Genomic DNA, 13,959 nt, shown 5'->3' with positions numbered 1-13,959 from the left:
CCTCCAGCATTCTCAAGCAGAGCAGGAAGGCTTAGAACCCAGTGAACTGAAAAGCAGAGCCTAGAAAAAAAAAAAAGGCAGAAATTCCCCCCAAAGCTCTTGAACAAGCAAAGCTGCAATGCCGCGGCCCCGGAGGGCAACTAAGTTGTTCATCAATCACGGCCCCGTCCAGCCCCGTGCCCCCCCCCGGGAACTGGGACCTGCTGCCTGCGTGGCCCCGTCCCCTCCTCGGGGACAAGGTTGAGCTGGAAGTGCAGGTGTCAAGGGGGAGATTTGCAGATTTTTGGCTGGATTTGTTGCTTTTCGGTGAGGATAAAGCAGCTGGAGGGTCAAGGGGTGAGCGGAGCCGGGGGGGGGGGGGGCAGCGGGGCACATGCGATTGCTGCAATACATTCACTTGGAGTTCCAGATGATGCCTTATTTTGGGGAAGAAGCCAAGCGCAACCCTGGGCTACGTCTCAGCATGTGGGTCCGGGTTGAACACGCAAACCCGTCTGGCTGTTCTCAGCCCGCGTCTCTAGTGAGGACGAGTCCGCAGGACCCTGCGTTTGAACTGAAAGCGCTTCGTGCTCTGGGCTGAGCCCCCCCGGTAATTAAGAATCCCCCCCCGATGCCAGGTCACAGCTGAAGGCTCAGCAACGGCAAAGGCAACTAGGCTGGAAAAACCCAAGTCAGCCTTTCCATCGCTGTTGAGATAGATGGGGCACGAATGGAAAGAAGGGGCTGAGAAGGCAAAGCCCCCCCCTCCAGGAAAGCATAAGGTTTCAGACACGTCGCCCTACAGGAAACCCCCAAACGCAGAGGCGAGGGCAGGAGCGGGGCTGATGCTGCTCCAGCCCCACAGCACACAGAGATGTTGCTTAAAAAACCCACGTGCAACGCCAGTCCATCATCATCAACTTTTTTTAAAGCAACGAGCTCCATTTACCCCCCCCTCCTCTTGCACATCCCCCTCCCCAACCCACGTGCTGCTCAGCCCAATGGCCAAATCCCACTCACCCTCCTCCCCAAAATCTCCCCACCTCCATCCCAAAACAAGCCCAAGACACCTGGCCCAGGCATCTTTCTATGGGCAATCCGATCCCCGGGACGGAAAGCAGCTCCGCTCCCGAATCCGCCGGGATGGGAGGGTTGTGCTCGTCCAGCACCGGCCGCCCCCGGCTTGGATCCGACCCAGGTTGCTGATGGAGTGCGAGCATTGGAAACACACCACTGAATACTTGCCCTCTGCCTCGCCTACTGGCCCTTCGCCACTCTTCCCTCCGCACGGGCTGCTAAAAAAAGTACATTTTTAATTATTACGAGGAAATCTGGGGGTAGGGGTGGGTCATTAGTCAAGCCTGAGACAGTGCCCAGCCGCCACCCAGGACTGTCAGCATTGCAAAAATGCATTGCAAAAATGTATTTCCGCGTAATCAGGTTAGCAAAATCATTTGAAGTCTCGCTGAATGCCCAGGCAGAGCGTGATCGATGCTGAACGGCAGCGGGGAGCCCCAGGAGGGAGCGGGGGGGTGGTCCCACTACATGCAGCGCCGTGCACCCCACTGATGCTGGCACAGCATATAGCCCTAGGTGGGACATCCCCCCCACTGCAGTGATGGGCAAGGTAGGATTCAGAGACAGGGATTTCTTCTTAGATCAGCTGATACAGCTGAAAAAAATAATCAGATCGGGTTTAGGGCATGAGAGCCCTTTAGAGGAGCTGCCTCGGCCGGTCTCCTAGAAGAAATTACCTCTCCCAAGAAACCCAGCCGCGCTCAGAGCGCTCAGGCAGATGTAAAACATTAGCAAAAAAGCCCCTCGCCTTGATTTTTTTTTCCTGCTCTGACATGAGGCAAAGCTGTAGCCCCCCAAAGCAGCGGGCAGGCTGGGAGCCCTGCGGTGTCTGGGGGTCCCCATCCTGCCCCCAGCCTGGCGGGCTCGTCCTCCCTGAGAGCACGGAGAGTTTTGGGGAGGGAAGAGGTGTTTTGAGATGAGGCTGGAAAAGTCCTGGGGGGTTTATGGCCCAACCTGTGGGTTAGAAGCTCTGAGAAAAATGATAACGGGGTGGCATGGAAAATGGGGTTAGTGCCAGAGCCTTGGTTGCCTGCTAGACTGCTCAGAGAGAGTAGCTGAAATATTTCCTGGGGAGGGAAGGGAAAAAGAAGGGAAAAAGGGAAAAGGGAAAAAGGGAAAAAGGGAAAAAGGGAAAAAGGGAAAAAAGAAAAAAGCGGGTTTCCCCCTTTTCCCAATTTTTCAGGAAAACAAAAAATTACCCCTTTCCCCCCCTTTTCACCAGTTCTTATCGCAGTGCACACTCCCCATTCCTTTATCCCTTTTTTTTATGACAATAAGGCAAAATTTTACATGGGGAAAAAAACCCCACCACTTGTCCAGCCCACTCTAGCATTAAAAAATATTAATCATTAATATTATTACACGGCTCCCAGACAGGGCTTATCTCCCCTCCGCAGCCAGCCCAGGGAACCACAGAGGCACGAACGCCCGACACAGGCACCAGCATTGGAAGACGCAGAGGGGGACGGGGCTGAGGGAAGAAGGTTTGTCTCAAGCAGCTCTTATCTAGAGATGAGCTTGGTGGGGGGAAACTGTATTTTTGGAAGCAAGAGAAATGAGAAACCCTGCCTGCGTGCGCTCGGGAAGAGGCATCTGAAGAGTTCAACCATCTCCTTCCAAAACGTACCTGAGAAATTAAGATTTTTCTAGCAAAGCTGTGTTAATTCAAGGGGCCTGGTGGGGGCATCTCCTTCCTCTGCTGTTAGATACACACCGGCCGTCTTTCCAGCCCTCGCTCTGCAAACGTCAGGTGTTTACCGCACATTTAAAACACGAGGTGAGATCCCAGCATAAATCCCTTGACTCCAGCAGCTACGACTTAAATATCAGCCGACATGCGAGGTGGGGGAAAAGCAGCCCATCGTAACGCAGCAGAGCTGCAGACAGTCGCTCTTTTGGGGCCAAAGCAGAGCTTTGAGCCTCCGAGATTTGCTGCTAAGAGGTTTTTCCTCTCCTTGCAGCTCAAGCAGCAAACTGTAAAGATTTCAGCCTCTTCACTGTCCAGACTAAAATAGCATGGAGGGCATTTTGCAGGCGGAGAGCTTTTTTCTTTTTTTTTTTTTTTTTTCCCTATCCTTTCAAAAGCATGCAAACAACTCAGTCCCAGCCAGAGGCATCACAGCATTTTTACTAATCATTTTAATTTCATTCAGCGCTGTCCCGCTCCGAGAGCTGGGCAGGAAACCCTGATGGCTGCAAGCCGTGCAGTTTTTCTACCGATAGATTGTATCATGTTTATATTGCCTTTTCACAATGACAGGACCGTGATGTAAATATGGGACGTGACCCGGTAAAGCGTTACTGGGACGTGAACCCTTTTCATCTCCAATTTATCATTTCACATCTGCCCTGGAAACCCGGTGGCATTGCTGTTTGCTGAACCCAGCAGAAATGAGCTGTTAATCTCCATCCCGCTCCGAAGGAAGGAGATGCTGCGTGAGATGCGAACCATCACCTTCACCAGCGATTCATCCAGCAGAACACCCCGCATCGCCTGAAAGGGCAGGATAAATGTGGGTTTTTTTCCTTGGGGTTTGGGGTTTCGAGGCACGGGGGTTGTATTGCCCTCCTGCACATGCTCTGCTGTCCTATGGGAGGATTTGCAGGTAAAATTAAAGCCTTGCTTTGAGAAAAATCCTGCACTCTACACCCAAAATGCAGGGAAGGGCTGCTCATGGCTCCAAACCCCATCTCTGCACAAACCCTCTTTTGTCACAGCTTTGTTTTTCCTGGGATTATTTCTTTTCCCAGAGAGACTCCAGTCGCCTCTTCGGTTATTTTTACGAAATTATATTCAGCCTCGGAGGGTGGGAAGGGAAATCGGAGCCACCCGTCCCCAGCCTTGGGTGACCCGCTGGGTCCCTCAGGCTGGAGCTGAGCACCCTTGGGGCAGCCAGCTCTAGCACCCTTCTCCCAGCACCCCGGACCAACAGGGACCCTCTTTCCAAATCCCCCAGAGCCCCCAGAGCAGAAGCAAGAAATATTTTTTCTCTCCCGTTTGGCCTGAGAAAAGCAAATGAGCCAACACAGAGAAACCCAAAGGAGATGGGGATGAAAAATCATCAACCCTCTCCACAGCACAGCAAACCAGGACACACTGGTCCTTGCCGGGTCCCCAACTTTCCCAGGATAAACGTGATTTTTACTTGCAGAACGGTGTTTTTTAAAGTTTCCTAGGTTATTCAATATTCACGCACGATCTGGGCCGTAAATAACGCTGTGATGTGGAAGGTGGTTTTGAACAGCATCCGCCGCTCCCAGGCCAGCAGGTTTTTGGGGTTCGCTGCCCTTGGCAGCCCCAGCAGCGGTGGGTGCACCCAGAAACCAGACGATGCCCAGAGCAGCTCCCTGCTACCCTCTGCAGTCGCACAGCAGAAGGGCTCGCTCGCTTCGCAGCCTCCTCTGCCTCCTTCCCCGGCCTCTTCCAAAAGCAGGATTTACCCCCAATCCTTCCCCCAGCCCATCCTCCTGCTCCCCACCGAGGCGTACCCCACATCACCTCACCCCCAGCTGCAGCGGCGCATCCCCAATTGCATCCGCATCGCAAATTATTGGGCTCCCGCTTCACCTAAACCCCCCAGGTTTGCTCTATTTTTAAGCAATGCCTTGCCAAACCATCTCCCCCCCCCCCCCCCCCCCAGCTCTTTAGGAAAACCCCAATGCCTGCAGGTGTCTGCATGTAAAAAGGGAAATGGGGAGGAACCTTTTAATTTGTTTTCCCACTTAAAAATCCAAACAGGCTCCCGCAGCCTTCACCAAGAGGTCTCGGCACTTGGCGAACGCGCTGCGATGAGGTGTCACCTTTTGGAAATGATTATTCTTCATTACTGGAAAAGGGAGGGGAAAGACCCGTGTGTACGGCTGGGAACAGGGCGGAGAGCTGGGGCAGCGCAAGAAGCAGGATTTTGAGATAATTTTCCCAGGAGCAACATTATTTTATATTTTAGGATCCAACAAAGTAGCCTAATGCATTCCAAAGGCAAAACCAAACTGCTCTTCGGAGGTACCCGGTTTACGAGCCCCAGCAAGACAGATCCTACCTGGCTGGGAGGGTTCAGCTGGATCCGGAGAAGGGCTGAGCACAGCCAGAGCCGGGGCCGTCGGCTCCAAAATCTCCCATCTGGCAGCTGAATTCGGACGAGGGCTTTAGGACAACTTTCCCCAGGACAGCGCTGGAGCCCAGAGCACAAATATTCCTTTCATATATATTTATTAAAAAAAAATGGAGCTGCATTATGTACATGAACACCAGCAGATGCATGCACACATACAGCGATACCTGGAGGGGGGAAATCTGCTTGCCTTGCATATGCAGCAGAGGATGCAGCAAGATGCAGCAGACTGGCACCCAGGAACCTGCTTTCTCCCCCCAGCTTTGCTCCTGAGCCCCGAAACTAAACCGATCTGGAATAACTATATTTACCAGCCTGGAGAAATCTTTTGATACCTGCTTTGTGAGAGCAAAGCATGAATTAACCACATTTCATCTATTTCTGGGTGCCAACAGCATCCACTCGCTCCCCGTGCGTTGGGAGCACATCCCTCCGCAGCAGCCCAGCCGAGGAAGGCAGACCACATCCAGCAGCTCCCGGAGAGGAGGCAGGAGACAGAGCACTGAACCGTGGCTCAGCGGAGCTGAGCTGAAATCTCACCGCTGCGGCCAAATAACCTTGGGGTGTTGGGCTGCGAAATAAAAATAAGGATGGCAGGCTCTTTCCCAGAGTAACTGGAAGGGGAAAGGGCTGCATCAGGGGATACACAGCCTCTCAGGCTGTATATCCCTCTTAATCAACACCTGAATTAATTATCTTTTTCCCCTTACAGCTGTCAGGCATTTGAAGGCTTGGGTTCCCACTCTTGCTATGCTCCCTTGCTTCTTTTAAGTCTTTGCATAAGCCAGTCTCCCTGACCTCCCGATCTTTGCTGTCTCTCCCAGAGCATCTTCACTCTCAGGGTTGGGTTTTTTTTTTTTTGGTCTTTGGCACTCACAGTCTTGACAGCGCTGCTTTACATGCAGCTGGTCCAGCTTCGCAAGAGCGGCAGTGGGGGTTTATGGGGACATCGGACCCCCAGGGGAGCTCCGTCGTGCCGCATCTCTCCTCCTTCACGGCACGAGAGAACCGAGCCCTTTCCCTTTGGTGATGAACCTTCGAGACACCTGCCTGGCATCCTGCAAAAGCCACCAGGAACCCACGGCATGTGTCTCCCATGTAGCTAGGGTGCCTCTGTATACATGGATTTTTGTGACACGTTACTGGAGGAAGATGCTCAGCAGCACCCTGCCACAGAAAACTGCAAACCCTCTTCCTTGCTCTTACTGCTAAGGATGCTGCCGACAACCAGCTTCTCCCCCACCGCTGCACACCTGCACCTCAGGTCACTGCAACCTTTCTGCTTAAAAATATATTCCCCCTTTCTGGCCTTTTTTGTCTTTCTAATCTCCTTCTACCCTTAATTCTGCTGAGGTTGATAAACGCCTTGTGAAAAATAATGCTTCCAAAAATAAGATCCGTTGATAGAAAGCTGCTTTGCTAAACGGGAGGTGCTAGCCAGAGCCTCTCCCCTCCCCATTTCACTCCCCACCTGGTGCTCAGCATCCTGTGATTTCTCGGCAGAGCTGAGCCCCCCCCCCCCCCCCAGCACCCCCAGACTGAGCCCATCTTCCCAGCCCAGGGTCCCACTAGAGGGCAATAGAAACCCAGGAAAAGAAACACGGAGCTGGGTTGAGCAGCACAGGGGAGAAAGGGCCTGGCAGCACCACCAAGGCTTCCTTCAATTCAGCTTTCAGATAAATGCTACCTAAAAAAAAAAATAAATCTCAGCTGCTCCCTTGTAGCCCAAGTTGCTTCCCCCAGGTGGGATGTGCAGCAGCATCAGGCGAGGTGCGAGAGACTGTGTTCTCCTTCCCCCCCCCCCCCCCCCAAAACCAGCCCCTGCTCGCTGCAATGGCAACAACATCCTTCCCAGAGAGCTGGATCCCCTGGACCTGGGAAAAAAACAGGTTTCCCAAAGGATTAAAAACACACGTGTAATGTTTGACTTTGGAAATTTGCACAATCTGAGAGTATATTTTTGCAGCAGCCCCTGGAGCTCCAGCTGGGGTGCCCGGACCTTCATGCCAGGTTCCGCACAAAGAAATGCAGCTGGAAGAGCCCCATCACCCCCCTGTAATCGCATCCCAGGAGTGCATCGTGCCCACTGGGAGAAGCCTACTCAGGACAATGAGCAGTTTTGGTCACCAAACCTTCCTTTATTGGCAAAACCCAGCAGAATAAACTTGCAAAACCCACTTTGGCACCCACCAGCTGGAGCTGCGGCTTCGGAACAGCTGAGCCGAGCAAAGCCAGAGCCAAAACCTCGGCACCAACTGACCCCATCCTCAACAATCTCCCGGCGAGACGCCGGGATGCCCCTTCCAACCCCACTACCAGCCTGGCCTGGGACCCTCCTGGGGAAAAAGCAGCAAGGACAGGAGTATTTATCCTTTAGGTGTGTGGAAAGCAGCACCCAGCCTTTCCATTACCTCCTCCCACCCCAATCCCATCCAATTTTACAGCACCAGGATTATATTCACCAGCACTGAAAAGGAAACCTGTCCCTAAATGCTGGCCCAGGCCTTGCCTAGGTGGTTTTATTTCCACCGCTGAGGTCCCGTTTCTGCACGGGCAGTGCAGGACCCCACTTTTCCTGAATGGACCCCTCAGATGGGCCACACAGTGAGGACAGGTCCCTGGGCTGGACTGGGGGAGACATCCCCAGCGCCACACCAGGAAAGTGGAAGCTCCAGCCCCATGCTCACCACGCACGGGCTATTTAAGTAGCTCCGGAGGGAGCCATCGCAGCACAAGACAAGCTAGAGCAGCTCCTAAATCAGTCCTTCTTTATGCCACTCCAGTCCCCAGCTCCCTCCAAACACCAGGAAACCCAGAAAGTCACATTAAATCATTTTTATCCCTCGTTCTTCCTCCTCGTCCTGAGCTGTGCTGACCTCAGCTCAGCCTCGCTGAGTCGCAAGGAGCCAAATCGGAGCCACAGAGCTGCTCCCCAAAAGGATTTCACCACCCAGAACTAGCGTGGGAATAGGTGGGATGCATCCAGCACGGCAGGATGGTGGCGTGGACCTGAGCCCACGCGTCACGATGGCTCCAGGAAGGCTGTGCAGGAGATGCAGTGCTTGGAGTGATTGAAAAGCAGGTGATGGCACAAGCATTTGGAAGTTTTATGAAGATCTTTTATCGAAATCACAGTAGTTAGAGACGTGCAGCCTATTAAAAGTACCCAGCACACCGCTGGGGCCAGGACAGCATTAGTGCCACCATATATCCTCCAACGCTGTGTTCCTTCTGGTTTTAGGAGGCCCCAGGGTCCTTCCAACACCGCTCTTGGATGAATATTCTGGAGCTTAATAGCCCTGGCTACCAGGAAGCTTTTTTTGAGGGATTTGTCGCTCCTTTGCTCCCTTTGGCGCAGGTCAGCTGGGGGAATCGGGCTCGCCAGGCTCCTCAACCTTTGCTGGCGTTTAAGAGTTATCTTGTCCTCCTGTGCCCCAAAATGCCACCACTCCAGGGGAGCAAGTACCATCAACACCAAGCAAGTTGCTCAGTAGAGAGGAAAAAGTGATTCAACCCCCAGGTAATTCCCATGGCATCTGTCCAAGATGGTATTTCCAACCTGACTCAGATTTCCAACAAACCCAGGAGGTGACAGGCAGCGCTGCAGGCAGGCGGGTGGCAGCCACCAGGCAGGTTTGTCACCCACCTTCCTCCCCTTCCCAAAACTGCTAAAGAAACCTCCCTGTCCAGATCCCAGCATTGCAATCGCAGGCAAAAGCTGGACCAGTTTGCTGTGCAGATGGGAACGCTAGCAGGGCATTCGGCGAGAGCATCCTGCATCTCACAACGTGCTCTTTCCCCCCGTAGTTTGTTCATCTTTAGCATCGCTGCAAGATCTGGCTTTCCGAAGCAGCTCAGGGAAAGGGGGAATACGAAAAGGATGCAGACAGGAAGGTAAAGAAGAGGAATCATTGCCTAAGGGTTGAGAAAATACAGGGTTTAATTCTAGTCCTGTCCCTGGCAAGTTGCTTCTTGGTACTGCAACTTCTCCTGCTGAAGGATGGGAAAAGGACAACTGTGGGAAAAACCCCACCACGAGCAAATCTGTCTGTCTGTAACAGCAAACCAGTGGCTTCTGTTTCCTTTTTAAGCTCAATGCTGCCTGCCATCCCTTTACTTCTGGAATAATATAGAAATCAAACTGCCTGGCTTGGGGGGAACAGGATCTGCATTTCCTTGTTCCTTTTATGATTTCCCAAACTGAAGGGCAGCAGTGCCCCGGCACGGCTACGATTCACCACCTCCCACCCTTGCCATGCAGAGGAAAGGGGACGATGTTATTGTCCAGACTTAAGCACGCATGTCCATAAGCACAAAATCACAAATAAATTCAAAATAAACTTCCTACCCGGCCTGCACCTCTTGCAAAGGAGATGCTGGACCCTCCAGGGAGGAGGGAAAAGCTCCACGTCCATGTCAAGCGGGTAGAAGGGGCCACACGCAGACCCCAAAATCAAAAGACCCTGAAAATATTGCAATTCTCTCTATTTTTAATGATTTTAAGGGTGGGGAGGGAAAGAAGACTGCACGGCCACACGATAGGGGAGGAAGCATTGCTGCAGCAGCCAGTATTAGAGGAACAAAAATTCAACCTCCCCAATAAATCCAGGCCCCAAAAATCTCCCCTCGCCTCGACCATCACCTCCCAAAGGGCACAACCGCTCTGCCCTGAGCGGTGCCTCCCTTTGCCAGACCCGAAGCCCCCCAGGGCTCGGGGGGGGGACTGGTAGGAGAAGAAACCTTTTCCTGATGGCTGGACTGGATGGAAAAAGATGGGGAAGAGCTGAGCGTCAGGACAGAGGGTAATGCCACAGTCCTGCCCGTTCCCCTGGTGAGACATCATCAAGCAGTTTGTAGGGGCAGAGGCAGTGACCTCGGTGGGTGTGTGTCCCCCCCCAATTTCCCCCACCCCCCACCCCCAAATTCACTCCCTTCATGCCTGGGATGCTCCTTTCTGGCAAGTAACGGGAACATCCTTACAAGACAGCCCCCCAGCCTTCCAGTACATCCCCCCACCCTCTGCCAAACCCCTCCGAGCCCCCTTCCATCACCCCCCCTGGAGACCCCCACCCACGCAGGGTTTGCTTTGCCTGGGTTGCAGGCAGCAAAGGGTTACGCTCGGAGGTGCCGCTTCTGCTCCCAGCACCTGCCAGGGGAGGGAAAGAGGAGGGGATGGAGCGGAGTTTCAGTGAGTCTCCAAGAAGGAAGAGAGGAGCAGGCAGAGGAGCAGGAACGGCAGCGGCAGCAGGTGAAGCCGCCTCCCCGGCGCCCGGTCCGGTAACACCGGGGTGGGAGCTGCCGGAGCCACCATGGGCCGGAGGGGAAGGAGAGAAAAGGGTTTATAAAAAGGGGAACACCTCTTTTTTTTTTTTCCCTCGCTGAGGTTTCTCGCTTAAAAAGAAAGGAGGGAAAAATTAAAAAAAAAAACAACAAAAAAAACCCCAAAAATTTAGAAAAAAAACACCCAAACCCTCTCTAAAATTTGAGATAACGGCGAAGGCGGGCGGCACCGGCTGGAAAATGCATCTTCCCCGGAGCTGCATCGTCCTCTTCATCCAGGGGAGCATCTCTCTGCTGGTGAGCGCTGGGGATGGGGAAAGGGGGCCTGGGGAGGGGGGGGGGGGGGGTCGTGCTGCCAAAGGGACGGGGTGGGGGTTGACAGCCAGGAACATTTCCCAAATCAATTTACCCCCCCCACCACCAGCTCCACACCCTCCCCCACCCCACCCCATCCCCTGAAAAAACAAGCGTCCCAAAACTTCTGTTATTTTGCAGCAGGTAGCGGGGTGGGCTCGCACGCAGGGATGGTGTTAAAGGTACCCCCCGATCACCCTAAAAATCTGCAGCCCCCCCTCCCCAAGCACAGCGGTCCTGGTAGAGCTGCCAGGGACCAGCTCACCCACACCCCCGGCCCCCCCCCCAGGCTGGGGCAAAGCTCCGGCACAGCCTGGCAGGCCGACCTCGACCTTGGCTTCTCCGTTGCCTTTTCTGCCAGGTGAACCCCTCGCACCCCAGGGATCACGGTGGGCATTTGCTCAGCACCCCGACACCGAAAGCGATGGGGTTACAGCATCTGCCTCCCACCCGGGCACCCTCCCAGCTCGCCGGGTACCCGCTGGGTGCCCACAGCCTGGCAGCAAGGCAGCCCCCCCCACCACCCTGGCAGCTCCCCAGCCCCTGTCTGTCCTTATTTTGGGGTCCACAGCTGGTGGCAGGCAGACCCCCTTATGCTGGAAGGAGGAGAGTTTGCAGAGGAGCCCGTGCGTGGCCGTTAGAGGCAAAGGGCATCTCCCCGGGGTGAGAACTCACCCCTGCGGTTTGCTGTTCCGCGTCCTGCCCCGCTGCTCCCAGCTCTGTGTCTCCCCCAGAGCATGGTACAGTTTGGAGGTCAGAAGAGGGTTCCGTGGGACGTGCTGTCAGCGGCGAGATCGGTGCGAAGGCCACGAGGTGAGCACCCTTGTCGCAGGTGTGCGGCTTTCCCCTATAGCACCCTTCTCCCCAGCAGCTGCAGAGATTCCCCTGGGTGCAGATGCTCTGGCCTGAGTGAGGTGCCACTGCCGGGCTGCACCATCAATGAGCAAAAGCACCCATCCCAGCTCCCTTCCCCCATTCCCCGAGCAACCACAAGAGAACGAGAGATGGGAAAAATTGCTACCAAAAGGGAAATATGGACTACAAGAGAGAAAAGGCAAGAGAAAAGGGAAATAAGGAAAGCCAGGATGGGAAAGAGGATGGCTGAGTCATGTCTGGAGTGACCCTGGAGTGGGGTGACCCTGGAGAACAAGAGTGGGCAAGGGGGGCAGGCACCCGTCACCCATCTCTCACTCTCCACCATCGCTATGTTCAGGTGATTTGTGGCCAAGAAGAACCAGGGAAAGGTGCAGAGCAACATGAACCCAAGACCCAGGAGAGAGCTCAAGTGCAGAAGACGAGAGGGCTGCTCTCTCCAAAGTCCCTGTTAACTCCAACCTTACTGCAGAATATGACCCTCCTGGAGCTGGTGAGCAGTTCACGGGAGTTATGGGATATCCTGGACAACCTGTCCGAGCGGGACCATGCTCCACACCCCAGAGGACAGAGGGACTTGGGGCCAGCCAAGCTTAAAAAAATTTTTGGCTGGGGAGATTTCTATTCCAATATCAAGACGGTGAAGTTGAACCTCTTGATCACTGGAAAGGTGGTTGATCACGGCAACGGCACAGTCAACGTCTTCTTCCGACACAACTCTACCGGGCAAGGGAACATCTCCGTCAGCCTCGTCCCCCCTACCAAGGCAGTGGAGTTTGACCTGGAGCAACAGATCTTCATCGAGGCCAAAGAATCCAAAATCTTCAACTGCCGCGTGGAGTACGAGAAAGTGGATCGCGCCAAGAAGACCACGCTCTGCACTTACGACCCATCTAAGACCTGCTACCACGAGCACACCCAAAGTCACGTCTCCTGGGTCTGCTCGAAGCCTTTCAAAGTCATCTGCATCTACATCACCTTCTACAGCATAGACTACAGGCTCGTGCAGAAAGTGTGTCCCGATTACAACTATCACAGCGACGTACCCTACTACCCCTCGGGATGATGCGCTCTGCCCATCGCAGGATGCCCCGGTGACAGGCGGGTGCTGGGGGGGCGGGGGGGGGACGGGGACGGTTTTGTAAGTGGGGCAGGAGCGCGGCAGTCCCTAGAAACCAGAAGCAAGGAAGGAAGAGGAGGATTTTCCATTTTCCCCAAAAGCTCCAATGTCAAGAAGAGGAATTTTAGGCTGTGGGGTACCGGCATCGCTAAACCTGGCCTGGATCCGTGGTCTTTAGAGACTGGTACGTGAAGTCAGGGTCTGAATTTAGGTTACAGAAAATAGGACATAAAGCTACAATCAGGACTTGTGTTTCTCAGTGCAATAATGGATTTGCCTGGATCTAGGCCACGTGGTCCTAAAAGGTTGGTGACCAGGCAAAGAGGGCTCCAGAAGTGGGCTTACACAGCCTGGAGCCAGGGGAAGACCTCAGGGGGTGAAAAACGCACCTGATGCCCTCCATGGCTCTCAGACGTCCATGGGCAGCCACATCATCTCCCCCAAATCCAAGTTCTGCAGGAGCTGGAACTGAGTTTTCCCACGTCGGGGTACAAAGGGCTGCTGGGGTGGAAACGGGGAGCTGGGGTGGGCGGGAGGGACCTTCCCGAGGTGCCACCCCACCACAGCTCACGCTGGGCACCATGGCACGGAGGGGGGTTCAGGGACTCGAAACCGTGGATCCGCGCGTAGAGAAATCCTGGTGGAATCTGTCAAATCTGCTGACACAATATATGATTCATGTGTTTCCCCTGACACACAGTGATTCATGCGTTTCCCCTTCATCTCATCCGTGCTTCGTATCACTGCCGGCTCCCCAGCGCCCGCTCCCACCCTTGCCCGGCCACATTCAGCTCCAAACGTTGCCGTTCCTCGGTGCAAAGGTGCGTGCCCGCGTGCGTACGTGTGTGTGAAGTGGAGCTCTGACTGTAGCATTTAATTTACGTTGAAGGGGGAAAAAAAAAAAACCACAAAACACTGTCCTTGAGAGAGAGAATAAAGTTTTCACGGTGACACCGAGGCAGGTCAAGTGTTTTTACTGAGAGCAATCTCAGTCTCCTCAGGGGAGAAGGAAAATAAACTGGTGGGGTTGTGAACGAGGCACAGGGCATCGCCATGACCTGTGCCCAAATTCAGCTCCCTTCAGATGCATCTGAGATCGCCTCTTCTAGTAACTGGGTGTTGGGTCCGGTTTTGGGATCTGCTGGGATCGGACTTTCACCCGGA

The 13,959-nt window shown here is 54.1% G+C and overlaps 1 protein-coding gene across 1 annotated transcript; it reads left to right on the top strand.

The window, feature by feature from the left end:
- Nucleotides 1–10,687: 10,687 nt before the first annotated feature.
- Nucleotides 10,688–12,741, top strand: NXPH3 (neurexophilin 3). Its single transcript, XM_049800254.1, has 2 exons — nt 10,688–10,745; nt 12,016–12,741. Exons 1-2 carry the CDS (start codon nt 10,689–10,691, stop codon nt 12,739–12,741), a joined length of 783 nt encoding a protein of 260 aa, XP_049656211.1. The 5' UTR covers nt 10,688.
- Nucleotides 12,742–13,959: the final 1,218 nt, after the last annotated feature.

Source organism: Accipiter gentilis, chromosome 5 (genome assembly GCF_929443795.1).
Source record: "Accipiter gentilis chromosome 5, bAccGen1.1, whole genome shotgun sequence".
In the NCBI taxonomy this organism is placed as follows: Eukaryota; Metazoa; Chordata; class Aves; order Accipitriformes; family Accipitridae; genus Astur; species Astur gentilis.
The sequence above is the reverse complement of the archived record's forward strand: the minus strand, read 5'-3'. Positions and strand labels throughout refer to the sequence as shown.